This window comes from Micropterus salmoides, unplaced genomic scaffold, assembly GCF_014851395.1.
Source record: "Micropterus salmoides isolate LMB-PRFRI ecotype aquatic unplaced genomic scaffold, ASM1485139v1 Ms_hic_scaffold_1, whole genome shotgun sequence".
NCBI lineage: Eukaryota > Metazoa > Chordata > Actinopteri > Centrarchiformes > Centrarchidae > Micropterus > Micropterus salmoides.
This window is the reverse complement of record NW_024040040.1, coordinates 59,586,097-59,602,876: the sequence shown is the minus strand read 5'-3', so window position 1 is coordinate 59,602,876 and position 16,780 is coordinate 59,586,097. Positions and strand designations below refer to the sequence as shown.

Below are 16,780 nucleotides of genomic sequence, written 5' to 3'. Positions count from 1 at the left end.
TCAAACAACAAAACATGTGACATATAAAATACGATGCTGCATTATAGATTTAACTTTCCAAAGTGTTTTTAAAAGCATCCCATTTTACATGTTAATTCATCAGTAATAATGATCCAGTACTAATATAACACTGACAAACAAGTACTTTGAGTACCTGATGTACATTTTCCTGATGTTGTACTTTCACTTAAATTTATTTTTAATGCAAGACTTTTACTCGCAATTGAGTTTTTCTTTCAGGTGGTATCACAAATTTTCCTAGAGTGAACAATTTAAAAAGTAGTTTTCCCACCACTGTTTATTTTGAAGGACGGTTCATCCACTTCCGGGTTGAATATGTGCCACTTGACGGAGCTCTTCACCGGGATCTCCTGGCAACGGGAATAAACTCCTCCTCCTGCTTGTTTGTGTGAATAAAAAATTTTTACAAATTCACAGCTGTTCATTTTTAGGCCGAAACTAAACGAGCTGATCTGCATTATTATTATTGAAGAACTAAACCTGCTGACTTTATTATAGCCTATCTCCGCCACTTACAGCTGCTTTCAGGTGGCAACGACATCATTACATCTAACCTTTTGTCAGATCTGTGCAAGCAAATATTAATATGCAGTGGTGGAGGAAGTATTCAGATCCTTTAGTTAAGTAAAAGTAGGGGAGAGCGGGTGTGGTTGTAACACTTTTTGACTCACTAAATTTTGTAGCTAGAGTTCTACAAAGTACCCACATTTGTTCACTACAAATGGCACCAATTCAGTCCTCTACAAGAATGAATATCACAGACCTCGTGAGTTGATGTCAAATGCATTGTGTTCCCTTGTTACAACCTGCCCCACTACCGGGGTAGGTTAAGACAAAAGAAGCAAAAATAGATGCCACATGACATGCTTCAAAAACAGGTAGTGATACAAAAAAGAACAATGTTTCTCTCTCAGTGTAACAGATTGTCTGTGTATGTAAATGTATTTATAGAATAAACTTAATAAATACTACTAAAAAGAAGTGTGTGTCGAAATCATGAAAATCCCTAGTTGTTTGTTTTGCACTTTTTAAAGAAGTGTTACAACCCACCCCACCCCTGTCAGCCAATGTTTAGTTAGTTGTATTAACATAGTGGTTTGAAATTAGAAAGAAAAAATGCATCACATGTTGCCTAAGAAACTACATTTCAATCTAAGTCAAACAATTTTATCTGCAATAGCATAGAGGCTAAACAAAATATAGTCTTGGTCAAAAAATTATTTTATTACCATAAAATCATATTTTTCTCTACATAACACTGAAATGATCACCTAACTCCTATCTTATCTCTTATTGGTGGAATTGGTGTTGTTACAACTCTCCCCATGTTACAACCATACCTGGTCTCCCCTACTTCTATAAAACAACACTCTGACTCTTTAGTCTTTAAACTGGACCTTAAACAGAGCAATATTCTGGTTTATTCTGTCCCAATATGAGTGAATTCAGGTATAATGGGACAGTTTTTGTAATTCTATCTTGTGGTCTTGTTCTTTTCATGGATTTAAAAAAGTAAGCCAACATGTGATTTATCTCTGAATTCCTCAAGATGTCTGCTTTGGGAGCTGGGTCTATAGGGGAGAGCCGGGACTACTGAAACGCGGGACGAATGAAACAGCGATTTTCTTGGAGCCCATACAAGTCTGATATGCCTAACTACCTCAGCACATACAGAACACAGTACTCAACAGAACAGGGAAAATCAGGTGGATAGGTAACACTTTCACAGAGTTATATGAAAGAAGGTGTTTTCAATCACAGAAAGTAAATTCACTCAAGCGACTTTTTTTTTTGAATGACGAGTTGTGTTTATTGTTCCATGTGCCATGGTCGTGATCACATAAAAGATTAGTTAGTTTAACACATGCTGAAGTTTTAAATGTCAAAGTTTTACAGTTTAGAAGCCAGTGAAGTCTAAACGTCAAGAGTCACTGTCGGGACGATTGAAACGCAGCCATTCTACCTTATTTAGATACTGCGGGAGGGGGGCAGAGTCCACTAGGCTGCAGGCTGGACCACCAGGATGCTCACAGCCAAATAACAGGACCTTCACAGCAGAGCAGGAAAACAGGCTGCGGATGTAGGCCTACTACGCAAGCTATGATGACTTTCACCTTGATATTTTAGCGCAGATGTATACCTGGCCGAATTGCACTGTAGGGGGCGAGAACGAGTCTTCGAACCTGTGTGTGTGCCTACTGTGAAATTACCACATCAAACGTGACGTGCTAACATGGATGCAGCCATGAAGCCGCCGGGTTTGTTTCAAGGAAATTTTATTTTTTAGAAGCTTCCCAATGGTTTTCTCAAGCAGTTTGTGATGCACTTTGGAAACAGGAGATGAGCCCCTGGTCTAATGCGCCACCTGACTTGATAAACCTGTTCTCAAAGACTTTTTATTTATTTAGGTAGCACACATATTCTGAATGCCTTCGGAAGAATTCAAACGAGCCATTTTAATCTAGATTAATTCCAAGATTACAGTGAGATTAATCTAGATTAAAAAAATGAATCTATGCCCACCACTAATTTTGACAGAGTTTAGTTCACCATTTTATTGTAGCTGACTATTGATTAAGATGTTAAAATGATTAAAGACTCCAACATGTTGTCAAAAATGTTCATTTTATTTATTTCTGTTTCTTGGTGCCATTCTATTCTGCAACAGAACTTAAGCTTATCATGGATAAGAATAAAACCATAGATTGAACAAAGAGAGTAGCAAAACGGCTACATGCATCAGCATTGCTTCTTGATAAGACTTAATTACATGTTAGAGTACTACCCCATTAAACATTCTAAACATTTGCTTCTTTGTTTACCATTGTCAGAAGATTGTTGAAATAGGCGAATCTGACCAAATGATTAAGGCCTTCTACAGACAATACGCAGGATTAGCATCACTAGCATCGTTATCGATGTTCTTAAAACTTGCCTGTGGGTTACAGCTCTCTGGTTCTGTGTTGACATACACGTGAGGTCCCTCTGTATGAATCCACCTTAGAGATAAATTTCATTTTAAAACAGCCTTTTAACACAGATTACCACACCACATTTAGTCATTTGGAACAGCAAGACAATGTTCAAATTTAAAAAATGTAAACATCATTTCCAAACAATATTATATTTGTATTTTGGTACACTATTACACCATACATGTTTTGTATATCATTTAAATCTACAGTATATTAGTCATCAAATGTTATACCCTTATAATAAAATCAATGTCATTAACTCCTCTTTTTTGGGGATCAACTTCCTGTTTCATGCAAATTTTACAAATTTAAATCAAATCCAGCTCTCAACATTATCTGTCCTCATAGTTATTAATACTTAACTCATTACACTTCTGCAACATCCTGAACACTGTTGACTACATATTTCCATATTCCTATGTATATTTGTATATTGTCTTTATTCTATTTCCTACTTACCAATGTTTTCATTATTATTTCTGTTTTCTTTAATGCCTTGATTGGCACCATGTGAAACTGGAACAAAACAGTTTCCCCTCTAGGATAAAGTATTTCAGGTTACTACTAAAAGCCCTGTATTGAAAGTGTATGTTGCTCACAATGCAGACCTTCCATGTGACCCTTACTATAGAATTAGATTGTATTACTAAGCAGCATTTGGCTGTTGTAGATGGTCAAAATGGAGCTAAAGTAAAATATTTCATATCATGAGAAGGCATCTAGGCATCTGTCCCTCTCCTGCAGACCCGAATCTGTGCTGGGAGAAGGTGCTGCCTGCCAACATCAAGCACATACTAGTGGGTTGCAGCAGCAGCCTCACAGAGGGCACGTTCACCTGCAGGTACAACAAAATCCTGAGATGCCTGGCAGCCGAACTGGACGCCAGATGAAGAAATCTCAGAGCCCCACAATGTCCAGCCAACACTCCTACACCTGACTGTTTAAAGAAATTGAAAATAGGAGGAAATGTTTGCCAGGATAAGGCTGGTTCTTTGTTCTTCACTCACAATGAAGACAGCTCATTAAGGACAAATCACATTTGCTGTACAGGTGACCGAAGAACTCTGTGCTGCTGCTTGAATCTTGCTGCTGATAAATAACTCTTCAGTCGACATCAAGTCTGCTGTCAGAGCACTTTTACCTGACAACAACCAATTAATTAAAAACACCTGTTCTGACTGAACGGTGAAAGGAACACTAACCAGTCTGCTGATAAGATGTTCTTATCTTTTTCAGAGGGGTTGTCTTCATGCGGGTCGAAAGTAACTAAATAAATATATGCATTTATTAATTTCTTAGTACATTTAGGATTATTTTTTTGTTTTTTTTTTACCTGCAGTACTATTAATTTATATTCAATTAAACTCAGACACAGTCACAGTGAAATAAACATTTAATAAAAACACACCCAAACTTGATAAAGTTAAAGAATATTAATGCATTTTTCTGATGAGATGATCGCTGGAAAAACTCATGTAGAAAAAAAACAAAAAAACAAAAAAAAGAGTTACATTTAAGTATAATTGGAGCAGGCTGTGTGTGTGGCCAGCAGAGGGCAGCACTGCGCATGACAGGTCTGTCCATGAGCGGAAGTAGCAGCGTTGTAATGTGAAGCTAACATGTTGCAGCGCCGCCAAAACAGGAAGGTAGTATTTTCAACCTACAAAACAACAGAGTCAGACAAACATCCACTGGTGTAGAAATGTTGCTTAATTTGAGGCATGTCAGTAATAAACAACAACAGGCTCAGATGTTAAACGTGTCTGCATGAAATCGGAACACATTCACTCCTTAATCTCGTCCAAAACCGTCTAAGAATTTAGTGAAACATTTGTTTTGAAACCGGAACTGCTTTCTTCCTGGAGCGATACTTGCTGCCGCCAAGCACACACGTGGATAATGGTGCTCAGTAAAACAGGACTTTAACAACTTGATATTGAGGTAAGTTATATAAACCTTTATTTTTAACTCAACCCCCGCAGACTGGATCTGTAATGACCCCTCTGCTGTGTGGACTTCTTAGCTCGCTCTGGGTCACGTTACGTTTTCTGATCTCCAGCTACTGCAGAGAACGTCACGTCAAACTCAATTGAAAATCTGCCGGTTTGAAACTTATTTGTTTTTCAATGAAGGCATGTTGTTACAAAAAAATTGTAATGATACATTTATATTTACCTTACGATCCATCTGTTAATTCGGCATAGAAGTGATTGACAGAAGGACAGTATCCCCCCCCCAAAGAATATTGAGGTTAACTTGTAAGCGTTACACGAGTTTATTGTTAATGCAAGCAAACAAAGTTACTGAGATTATGAAAAACAAGCTAACAAATAAACAAACACCTACATTTTCGTTAAATAATCTGCGTAATCACTTTGGATAGCCCGAATCCAAGTGTTAGCTCTTATCGATACCATAAAATATCAAACGCTCCCCTTTTCAACCTATTAATGCTGTAAACCAGAAATTCACAAAATGCCAGATATTTTGCATGGAGTTCAGTTTACAGTTATTAGCTCTACGAGACCTGCCGTTATTGTGATTAGGTTAGTACAAGTATACAAGTGAAATAACAGACGATTAATCAGCAGTAGAATAAACAATACGCTTGAATTTAAATTGGGAGTTTGGAGATAACTAAGCACAGACCATTAGTACTGATGGTGGTGACGTGTAGGTGGCAATCAGAGTAGTCACTTCAGACTTTTCCGTGCTAATTAAGTAGCTTATCAGACCTAGGCTGAACATACGAACCCACCTGGAGGACAGGTGAACTTCTCTGCAACAGTTCAGGAGAATTCACGTCGATTTTAGGCGCTTGTAAAGTAACAAAAACTCTGTTTACACCGATGGAGCGCCAGCGAATTTCATCAAATTCAAAACAACTAATGTGAAATCCAAGATGGCGCGAAAGCTTCCTCTCTGACGGACTGATGCATTGTGGTCAGTGCTGCCCATGGCGGCCAGCTTTATTGCAGCCATTGATGCGCGGACATCAGTAGAGTTCGTCAAAACCTTTTTAAATCCGGTCTATGGTTAAAACTTGTTGTCTGACTGTTCTCCTAATTATACTTATTAAACACGAATCCCCCTGAAACTATCCTAAGAAGCTCAGGTCTGCCCTGACTCTGTGGGGTTCAACAGCCATCAGATAAGCAGTATTCAGATCCTTTACTTCAGTAAAAGTACTAATAACACACTATAACGTGAATATACTCCACAACGGTTAAAAGTCTTGCATTCAAAACCTTACTTAAGAAAAAGTATGTATTTATTATCAGCTAAATGTACTTAAAGTATGAAAGTAAAAGTACTCATAGTACTGTAAAATGTTCCTGTCTGTGTTTCACAATTATATCTGATGTTTCTGTATTAATATTCCTGCTGCATTTATGTGTATTTTAAGGTTGGTCCTTTTGTTCTCTACAGCCGTCTGCATCTTCCAGAAACATAAAAAAAATATGATGGCGGCGAAGGAGAAGCAGCGGCGCGAGCTGGCGGTCTCAAAGAAGAAAAACATGGTGGCGAGCAGCAGTGATGATGAAGACTCTGACGTGGAGAAGAACTTCGCTCTGCTCACGAAGAGAGGAGGGACTGAGGAGGGAGAGCAGTACAATGGAGGAGAGGAAGCATTCAGTGATGATGATGATGAAGAAGACGAAGACGGGTCCAATGGTGGTAATGAAGATGACGAAAATGAGGAGGATCTTGGTGAGGAAGCGTCTGATGATGGTGAAGTAGAGGAGGAGGTTGAGGGGGGTGAAGAAGAGGACGGAGGCAGGGAAGCCTCTGAGGAGGAGGAGGAGGATGAAGAAGATGAAGATGGAGAAGATGCTGGTGGTAGCGGTGGCGTCCAGACAAGAGAAGACATTAAAAACGGTGAGTTTGTCTACAAAATATTAAATAATGACTAATTGGGACATCATTTTTATTTAACCAGAAACAGCCACTATATCACCCTCGTCACCAGACTCCATTAATAAAAACAGTAATTTTACCTCTCTGTTCTACCACTGCCTCCATATGTTAGTTGGTGTTTTAAAACACCAAAATCGTGCAGTAACACAAACATATAAAAAACCCAAAGTCATGCAGTAACACAAATGAACAAAAACTAACAAACCGACTGAGGCAGAAGTAGACCAGAGAGCTAAAATTACTGTTTTTATCAATGAAGTCTGGTGGCTTTGACAAGAGTGAAAAAGCGACTCCAAGTTTTTGTGGCCTTTAAAAAAAATAAAAATAAAGTCAAATTGTTTTCGTTAATCCAGAAACAGGCACTATAACGCCCTCCTCAAAGTCTCCAGATTCCATTGATAAAAACAGTAATTTTACAATGCATAACACTGGAGTTGGTGGTGTACTGTTTGCTTGTGTTATTGTGTGACTTAGATGTTTTCGTGATTTTTATTTTTTTTAAAGGGATAAAAATGGCAAAGAATACACAGAATAACCCAAGTTAACTAACCCCTTGAGGCAGCGGTAGACCAGCAGCTCCCCTGTTATGTGAGGTAAAATCACTGTTTTTATCAATGGAGTCTGGTGGTTGTGACATAGCAATATAGCGGCTGTTTGTGGTGAGAGAAAAAGGATCTTACTCTTTAAAAAAGGTCTCTCTCTGTAGGGATCCTTTCAAGATTGTTGTCTGACACTTATATTAACAATCTGAGCATGTCAGCGGTAAAAACAAGCTCTGTAGTGGATGTCCTTTGACGGGGTGCAGTTGTGCATCATTTTCCACCATCATTCACTGCCTGTAGTGGAGAGAAGAGGCTTCATCCTGTTAAATGACAGATTTCCATCATAACCAACTGAGTCTCTGTTCTGTAACCCTGCCAGAACTTTCCAACATGTCCTTTGAGGACATCATGAAGCTGCAGAACAAAGTAGGAACCAAAGTTTACAACGAGGTCGCGTATGGCAGCAGCAAGAGCGGAGAGAGCCGCAAAAAGAAACGACTGAACAAGAACAGGTGAACCGTCGCAGCCTGCTCACACAGCTGCCTCGTTACATTTCCCCTTTAAGGGTTTTTAGAGCGTGTGCTTGTGTTTTCAGGCCGATGGAGATTTCAGCTAAGAGGCCGGTGCCGTTCCTCCGTCAGGTCGTCCCCGTCAGGAAACCAGTGAGTGAAGGAAACCTGCAGATTAAAATCAGTCTGTGTTTGTCTCCTCTGCCTCAAATACTTTTAAACTGTATTTTTCACTCAGACGTTGAGAGATCCTCGCTTTGACGACCTGTCTGGAGAATACAATCCGGAGATTTTTGAGAAGACATATAAATTCATTGATGAGATCAAACACAGAGAGAAACAGGTGAGAGATCGCTGGATCGAACCTGCCAGCTGAGCTTTAAAATGTAGAACAATCTGCTTTAAAGTCAGGACGTTGGCCTGAGAATGAACGTTATTGAGTTGTTTGTCTGCAGATCATCCAGAAGCAGCTGAAGAAGACGAAGAAGAACAACCAGAGGAAGGAGAAGCTGCAGTTCCTTCTGAAGAGGATGGTGAGTCTGAGCTTCACCGAAAGTGACGTCCCCTTGTTAACTTGCTATACACAGCGTGCTAGCCTCAAAAACCCAGCTGTTTTCTAACATTAACTTAGCGCTCCTTATTAGCTAGGCTCCTTACATGCTTGCTAATAACTTTTTTAAAGCTGGGTCACCGACATTGACAGCGTTGTGTTGGATAGATTTGTGCAGCTGTGTTCATGAGGGAGAGAGAGGATGTGCTGCGCGAATGCGTTACGCCACTCTGATTTTAAATGGGCCTAGTTAAAAAAAACGGCCGCCACAAATACATGAACTAATGGGGAAACACTGGAAATAGTGTTTCAAAGATAACTCCCACACGTTTAAACTCAACATTTAAACAGTAAATATGGACAAAAAATTGTGTAATAACTATTATTATTTTAGTTTAATTTCATCAAATTTACAGTTACAATTTCAATTGTGTATTAGAAAATATTCAGCTCCATTATAATCTATCTGATGATGGTTTATTGCAGTGGCTCTTAACCTGGGGGTTAAGAACCACTGCAATAAATCAGGGTCGTGAAATATTTTCAACTTCAGAAAGGGGTCTGATTGCCAGAAAGGTTAAGAACCAGTGGTTTACTGTATTAAATATAGCTTTTTTACCAAGCGAGGATGAAAATATGATATTTTTCTTTATTGCGTCTCCATTTAGTCTGTAATGGTAAAATAAATATGTTAATTTACAATGGATTCATATTCCTTAGCTTCAGAGCAGGAGTTATTCCTGATTCATTTTGGGTATGTTATTTTAGTCGTTTTCCCTGGAAATAGGGGCTTCCCATGTTTTTGTGTTTATTTTTTAAAGAGTAAGATAAAATTACTGTTTTTAACAATGGAGTCTGGTGGTATTGACGGGCTGTTTCTGACAAGTAGTGGATGTACTTTGGCGGTGTGCAAGGATTACGTTGCAGCCCTGTTTCACTGCAGCGCGCTCGCTCAATACTGGACCAATTTCAAAATATGTTGTTCCAATTAGTCACGGAGACACAAAAACATAAGGTTCAGGTTACAAAATAAGTTGCCCTTTAAGATGAGCCACTGTCCTAAAAGAGAATCTACTGACCAACTTCTGACTGACAAGGTAAAGTGAAATGTAATGGTTCAGTTTGATCAGGCTCGTTTAATATTTACTTTGGCTCCAATCAGTTCTTTTCCTCGCTGATGTTTGACGATGTTAATTTGCTGGTAAAGAAATGCGACACTGAAAGCATTTGTTCCTGCATGTGTTTCAGTTTGTGTGGAGGCGTGTTTGCGGGCTTTAAAGGTGTGAACTGTGCCCTTTTCTGCAGGAGAACCAGGAGCGAGCGAAGAAGAGCCGAGAGCAGCAGAGAGAGAGAGAGCTACAGTTCAAGAGGCAGCAGAGAGAACGAGCCAATCAGGGCACAGGACCGTTCTTCCTCAAGAACTGTAAGAACACCTTTTCTGTTTCTGGTTACACACCTGGGCTCTTTATTTTCAGCACTGAGAGCGGTGGCCTGTACTGCGAAGCGAGGTCACTGGCTTATCCAGGTAACTTCAGGAGTGACTTTGTGACGTCGGGTGTAACTTCCAGATTTACCCGTACTATGAAAGGTGGACAGGTGTTACCCGAGGTCTGTTGCCATGGCAATTTACGCTGCATCTCTAAACCGCTCCGTGCAGGTTCTGTTTGTGGTTAACTAGAGGTTACCCTGTATACGTGAGCTCCACACCACATCTGCACATCTGAAGTAGGCTATTATTACACACCACTTGATTAAATATTTAGATTTCATCCCGACTTGTTCCACTGTGGTCGCAGCTGAAATGAAGTTATTTACGTTCAGACAGCAAGCACTGTAGCCTCTCTGATTTTACAGAGCAGATCATAATTAATTAGCTGGCCAGTTTCTGAAATGTAGCCCATCTGTGGTCTTTGAATTGAATTCTCCTAAGTGTTTTCACATATTTAGATAGACTATTTTACGTGTCCAAAAATACAGAGCCAGGGTGGGGGTTAATAAACTGAGAAAAAAATCCTAGATGAAAGTGTCAAATTTGCAAGAACAAAAATCCCTGAAATTAAAGTCACAAAAAATCAAAAATCACTGTGGAGTCTCTAAGGTGCATGATACTATAGTGATTGATATAGTGCCCTGTCTTTAACAGACTGTGATTAAATAAAAAGTCTGAGAGTCCAAGAGTTCTTAAATTATACTTAAAATGAAAGAGAGAGCAAACATCGGAGGCAGTGAGAGAGATAAAAAGCTTAAAGATGTAAAACAATTAGTGAAGTTTAAAGATGAAAAGCTAAAATGAACACCATAAAAATAAAAGACAGAATAATGAAGAAGAGCGAAAAAGTTATTAAGTATGAAGAATGTCCTCTTGTAAGCGTGAAGACGTATATCATCTATATCATATATATATATATATATATATGTTTTATTTAAATAAACTGAAAAAGCTGGAAACCACTTTTTAAGGGAGACCCTTTTTAAAATGTATCTCTCTCAACTCCTGGTTGTTGTTTTTTTGCAGCTGAGAAGAAGAAGCTGCAGCTGGCTGAGAAATACCAGGAGCTGAAGAAGAGCGGCAAACTGGAGAACTTCCTGAGCAAGAAGAGGAAGAGGAACGCCGGGAAGGACCGCAGGAAGCTGCCCGACACAAAGGCTGCGTGACACAACAAACCCTGAAGAAGAACCTGCTGAGAGCTGAAATCTAGAGACTGCTGATCCTTCAGTGTGACGTCTGATGGAGCAGCCTGTAATGACCCTACTCAGCCTGCTAGTGGCGCTGCAGGAGGTTTGACTTCACTGTCAAAGTGGCATTATTTTAATCTTAACCCTATCCTAAGCCCCTCCCCTTCCAGTGGACCACCCTGGGACCTTATTTCAGAAAAAATATGTACGGCAAGAGACGACTAATGTTTGAATTGAGCCCTGAATTACACAAGATGTTTGTTATTTTAAAAGATAATTTAAGTCAAAGTCGCAGTTTGTTGTAAAACGGAGAACTAAGTTTTGTGTGAAACTACTTAAGGAGCTACATCGCTCGTCTGTGTAATTAGTAGTCGTCTCTTGCTGCACAAAGTTTTGTCCCCTGGGGCGGAGGGTGGAGGGAGGGAAGTTGTCTCTATTGGATCATATCTTAGATGCATTCAACAATGCTCGGACAATCCAACATTCAAATGTTCAAAAGCATCGTTTTGTCTTGAGCGTGAAACTTATTTATTGGAGAACGTAACAAAATAAGGTCTGCTTCCTTTTCTGGGACTTTCAACTGCATCTCACGGTCTTCATAAGGGAATAGTGTTTGCTCAGTTGTCTTCACGTGTAACCTAAATGTGGGACTTGTTTCTACAAATAGATACAGAAAGCTCGGATGATAGAGTCCATGAATGCACCGTCAGTGAGAGCCACTGGGGTCTGAACAAAATGTAAATTTGACTATATAAAGTTCACTAAACATCGACTAAACTTTGATTTTTACAGAGATGAAGTGAAACTTAAAAAATTAAATGATGGTTGTTTTGCTGCAGACAAATCATTTTCTGTTTTATACTGAAATATCGGTATATCCGTGTCCAGCAGTCAGTACAATCTCAGCTGTACAGATGTTATGTGATCAGAAACTGATTAATGTTGAACTTTCAAAATGTTCACTTTTACTAAATGGTTTGTTTTGTTTTTTTAATTAAAATTATATCTGTCTGTTTTTGTGTGTGTTTGTACCTGAAATGTTAAAAAAAGTAAATTTATCATCATGTCATTTCTAACACATGGATATAATTGATCAGGGTGGCTCACACATCTGTGCATTGAAGCTAAAAATGTGTTCAAGTAGTCTGAAGTCATTAAAAGAAACGCTTGGCTGTGATGCACTTTGTCTGACACTGAATGCCTAACAGAGGATAAAGCTCAGCATACAGAGAAATATCTTTAGATGTAATGTAATGTGTAATTTTATTTTTGTGTACAGACAGATGGGTAAAATTACTAAGGCTCAGGAAGTAGAGCGGGTTGCCTGTTAATCGGAAGGTCGCCGGTTCAATCCAGGCTCCTCCAGGCTGCATGTTGAAGTGTCCTTGGGCAAGATACTGAACCCCAAATTGCCGCTGGTGTTTGTTCCACCAGTGTATGAATGTTAGTTTCCGTTTCAGCACTTAGGCTCAGTGTGTGGATGTAGTGTAAAAGCACTTTGAGTGGTCGAAAAGACTACTCAACAACTATGGAGCATTACATTTACTTCAGTCTTTGACTAAAACCCTGCAGGTCTGCAAACTGTGCTGAGAACATGGTTGGCGAAAAACACTGCTGTAGTGAAAATTGGTGGGAATAAACCCAAACATGAGGTATTTTGCCTGAGTTAGAATAAATGTTTGGGTCACACCCGGGATTTGAACCAACACCTGGAATGAAGACACAGCATCACACAGTACAGAATTATGTAAGTTCATATCATAACACATTCCACCATAATTAAGGTTGCTTTCACACCTGTAGTTCGGTTCATTTGGTCCGGACCAAGTAAAAAAACTGATCCACTGTTGCATTTTAGTTCTGGTCCGGTTCGTGTTGACGCTGCAGTTTTAACCATTACGTCACACAGACGTACAGGTAACTTGTTGATTGGACAGCTTTGGCGATTGTCATCCTGCATCATTGGGACCCACGTGGAGAAATCAAACTCCGGTGACTGAAGAGAGAAGTATCAAATACATTCCATCAAACTCATTTTTGACAGCTATTTCCGGTCCCGCCCCCACACCGGATGTCTGTATGTAACTGATAAGAGGGGGTGCATCCTGTCCCGCCCCAACCGGAAATATGTCTGTATGTAACTGATAAGAGGGTTGCGTACATCCTTCCATTGTGTGTGTTTTTCATTGATTTAAAGACTTTATTAAGTAATACAACTTGAATGAATTAACTAGGAGGTGTTTGTGACAATAAATTTATCATTAAAAAAGTATAGCAGTGAGTTATAAGTAAAAGGAGGAATCTCCGGGGCCAGCAAAGGATCAGTAGGAGGTTTCTTTGGAATCAAGTCAGTCTTTATTATTAAACAAGTGAAGAATAAATTGAAATAATGACAGTAAAGCAGTAAAATGGTATAACGGTGAGTAAAAATTAAACAGCATTATAAATTACCTTCAACAGCATGCAGCAAAATAAGAGTGAGTTCCAAAATTAAACTTTGTAAAATCTTTGCTAAAGCTTTGTGTGACAAACTTACCATCATTAAGAACTAAAGAATAAGATGAAATAATTACAGTAAAATAGTATAACAGTGAGTTAAAATTAAACAGATTTTTTAATTACCTTCAAAATCTTTGCTAAAGCTTTGTGTGACAAACTTACCATCATTAAACAAGTGAAGAATAAATTGAAATAATGACAGTAAAGCAGTAAAATGGTATAACGGTGAGTAAAAATTAAACAGCATTTTAAATTACCTTCAACAGCATGCAGTAAAATAAGAGTGAGCTCCAAAATTAAACTGAAGTTAAACTAAAGTAAAATCTTTGCTAAAGCTTTGTGTGACAAACTTACCATCATTAAAGAACTAAAGAATAAAATGAAATAATTACAGTAAAATAGTATAACAGTGAGTTAAAATTAAACAGCATTTTAAATTACCTTCAACAGCATGCAGCAAAATAAGAGTTAATATAAGAGAGTTCCAAAATTAAACTTTGTAAAATCTTTGCTAGTGCTTTGTCTTACAAACTTGCCATCATTATCACTCCAAAGCTGTAGCCTAGTCTTAAACTTGTGAGTCTTAAAACTTTAATCCTTCTAGAGTCTGTGTCTCCTCTTCTCTGTCCTCTCTCTTTCTGGTGTAGCATAGGCTGTGGGGTGAATTGAGGAATGTGCTCCACCCCCCGCACCTCCTTCCATCCCTCCCCTCCCTCTGTTTTCTCAATGAGCCACATCAAGTTGTGTGTTTTAACTGTCATTAGCATCTTCAGGTAATCTTGTAGACCAGTTATGGAATAGAGTTATCTATAACCCCAGACTCCGGTTGTTAAAAACGGTCTGGGTTTATCAGACAGAGTTCGTTTTCGAAACAGGAACCTATTTTTATCAGCCGGAGACAAGAGTTTGGAACTGCAGACTATCTAATAATCTGGTTGTACCAGAAGTAACGGCCCCCAACCCCTCACCAGTTATTTCCCACATGCTGTCACATACAAAATAAGAGGGTGGGCAGAGTTAGCCGTGAGCCAATGATAAGAGACTAGGAGGGGTTACCATAGGCCAATGATGGGGTCTGTGAAAATAAAAAGAGAACATTGTCTTCAAGAAATTGCCAAGAGGGCACTTGGATCCTTGAGCAGTATCTACCTGCCAAAGAGGGGACCTCCATGCGGTTAATTTTTTTCAGCTAATGAGTGTTTGTATCTGTTAAAGACTTCTTGTTTCTTTCAAAAATGGAAATTTTAACATCAGTGTTAGTAATATTTAAACATTTCTCTGTGATCCAAAAATATTCAGGGCCACTTTATTGAGAATTTACAGTTTTACCTGTTATTCAGAAATAACTTGGATGCATGCACAAATATCAAGGATTGCAGTATTAGCAGCAAAAGGTACTTTATCCAGGGTTCAATTATATAAAATGTCTTATTACACTAGTGCAGTCATTTAAACTTTCTCTTCAGGTTTGTCTGTGGTGCTTGGTCATTTGGTGAAGTAGGCCTTTTTAAAGGGCCTTCATCTTTATCTTATTTTGTATTTGCTCTTCATAATTATAAATTAGGACTAAAATGCTCAGCAGCATGATCCTATTTTTTAAGTAATCACTAAAACAGGTTTATCAACTTTTACTAAACCTTTGGAATAATTCTGTCCCCAAATATTGTGAAATGAAATTGACAGTTATAGACAAGATTTCTATCAATTTTGCAATGTACTTGTTTCTTCAATCTAAATTTTATAGGATTGCATTTTATTTATTGACTGCATTACAGAAACGTCCATTGTTGGCTGGCATGTAATGACACGGAGTTCCCTCTTAGTTCCTTCTTAGCTAGCATGGAGCGACACTCCAGCATGGATGAATAAAAGAATGGGGTATTTCTATTAAGAGAATATTGTAATCTAAACTAAATATTTAATTTTAGTTACACTTACAAAATAAGGACAATTCTTATGTAGCAAAAAAAAAAAACTACAAGTGTTAACAGCGTCCAAATAACTCTAAATGTAGTCTTTCAGTAACATATAGACTATGTCCCTCATTCTAAACTAAAGCCTTACTCATAACTAAGTCACTAGTCATGCTAATAGGCCTCCTCTTTCCCTTTAGTAAAAAAAGCTAGAATTAAAAAAATATAGTTTACAACTTCATCAACTGGAAACTTCAAGAGCTAAAGTTTGATCCAGCTGCCTTTTGCTAATTAGGGTTAGACTATTACAGAGGTCATGAAATCCAGAACCCTTCCCTTGGGGATGAAGTATTCAAATGCTAGTTAGCTACTTTGTTGACATAACAGGACAGTAGTTTTCTGTTGAAAATAAAACAGAAGGTTATAATAAATCTCCTACAGGTAAAAGAATAAAAATCAGCTTCTTTATTTTGGCTCAACCGTGATCTGTGCTAATAACACTTATTGCACGTTCCAAAGCTCAACAGGAACCAGCAGCTTCAACAACAAAAGTCTGTAACAATATCTATCATATGGCTTTTTATTTTTATGTAATGCCCAGATTTACCACGGGGTTCTTGACTAGCCAGAACAGGATGTTCAGCAGTCTTACACTGTTTCATTGCAGGTCTTGCATTCAGCCATAGTGGCTAGTTTGCCCTTGACAATAAGGTTTTAGTAAAAAGTCTCATCACTGCTGCGACCTCTTTTTTGAGACCATGCTGTTTCTATTTTTTTTTCTAGTGTCCCCTTCCATAGCATTTTTCAGAGACACTACAAAAGAGGAAAACAGATTGCCATCGATAACCCAAACTCTAGGGTTAACTCGTAATTTTCATTACATTTGTTATGTAGTAAATCTACAACTGCAAAGCAATTTAGTGATCCCTACCATGTAGTGATCAAATGCCAATGCTCTCTCTCTCTCTCCCCATATTTAAAATGTGTAAATCTAATACCGCAAAACTCATCAGGATCAATCTTCTATGTGTAAGTTAACATGTTGCAAATTTTACCCTTGCTACTAAGAGTTAGTACAGGACACGCAACATTAGTCCTCATTTTCCGAGCTGCTTTCTGAGCTGCTTTTGTCAAGCTTTGTGAGACGTGAAAACATTATTTCACCCCACAATGTTTC

General features: G+C 38.5%; 1 protein-coding gene and 1 long non-coding RNA gene across 4 annotated transcripts; one reads left to right on the top strand and one right to left on the bottom strand.

Annotated features, from left to right (window-relative positions):
* Positions 1–4,371: 4,371 nt before the first annotated feature.
* On the bottom strand, positions 4,372–6,321 carry LOC119914501. Its single transcript, XR_005446783.1, has 2 exons — positions 5,755–6,321; positions 4,372–4,656 (listed from the first exon to the last, which is right to left on the bottom strand). It is a non-coding gene; the product is annotated as an uncharacterized LOC119914501 (long non-coding RNA).
* On the top strand, positions 4,684–12,368 carry rrp36 (ribosomal RNA processing 36). 3 transcript variants are annotated; one of them, XM_038733813.1, is made up of 8 exons: positions 4,684–4,937; positions 6,403–6,875; positions 7,836–7,968; positions 8,052–8,118; positions 8,204–8,308; positions 8,421–8,498; positions 9,821–9,938; positions 11,031–12,368. In XM_038733813.1, the coding sequence occupies exons 2-8, from the start codon at positions 6,458–6,460 to the stop codon at positions 11,168–11,170; spliced, it is 1,059 nt and encodes a 352-aa protein (XP_038589741.1). In that variant the 5' UTR covers positions 4,684–4,937; positions 6,403–6,457; the 3' UTR covers positions 11,171–12,368. The 3 variants fall into 3 exon arrangements, with proteins under 3 accessions (XP_038589741.1, XP_038589733.1, XP_038589750.1); XM_038733805.1 differs by having other exon boundaries at positions 4,685–4,937; positions 6,426–6,875; XM_038733822.1 differs by lacking the exon at positions 4,684–4,937 and adding an exon at positions 4,964–5,099 and having other exon boundaries at positions 6,426–6,875.
* Positions 12,369–16,780: the final 4,412 nt, after the last annotated feature.

Bases quoted from the DNA above. Each gene is read 5' to 3' on its own strand.
- rrp36 (XM_038733813.1), top strand. From the start codon at position 6,458: ATGATGGCGGCGAAGGAGAAGCAGCGGCGCGAGCTGGCGGTCTCAAAG. The intron at 6,876-7,835 runs GTGAGTTTGTCT...TAACCCTGCCAG, and splicing joins AAGAGAAGACATTAAAAACG to AACTTTCCAACATGTCCTTT. The intron at 8,309-8,420 runs GTGAGAGATCGC...GTTTGTCTGCAG, and splicing joins TCAAACACAGAGAGAAACAG to ATCATCCAGAAGCAGCTGAA.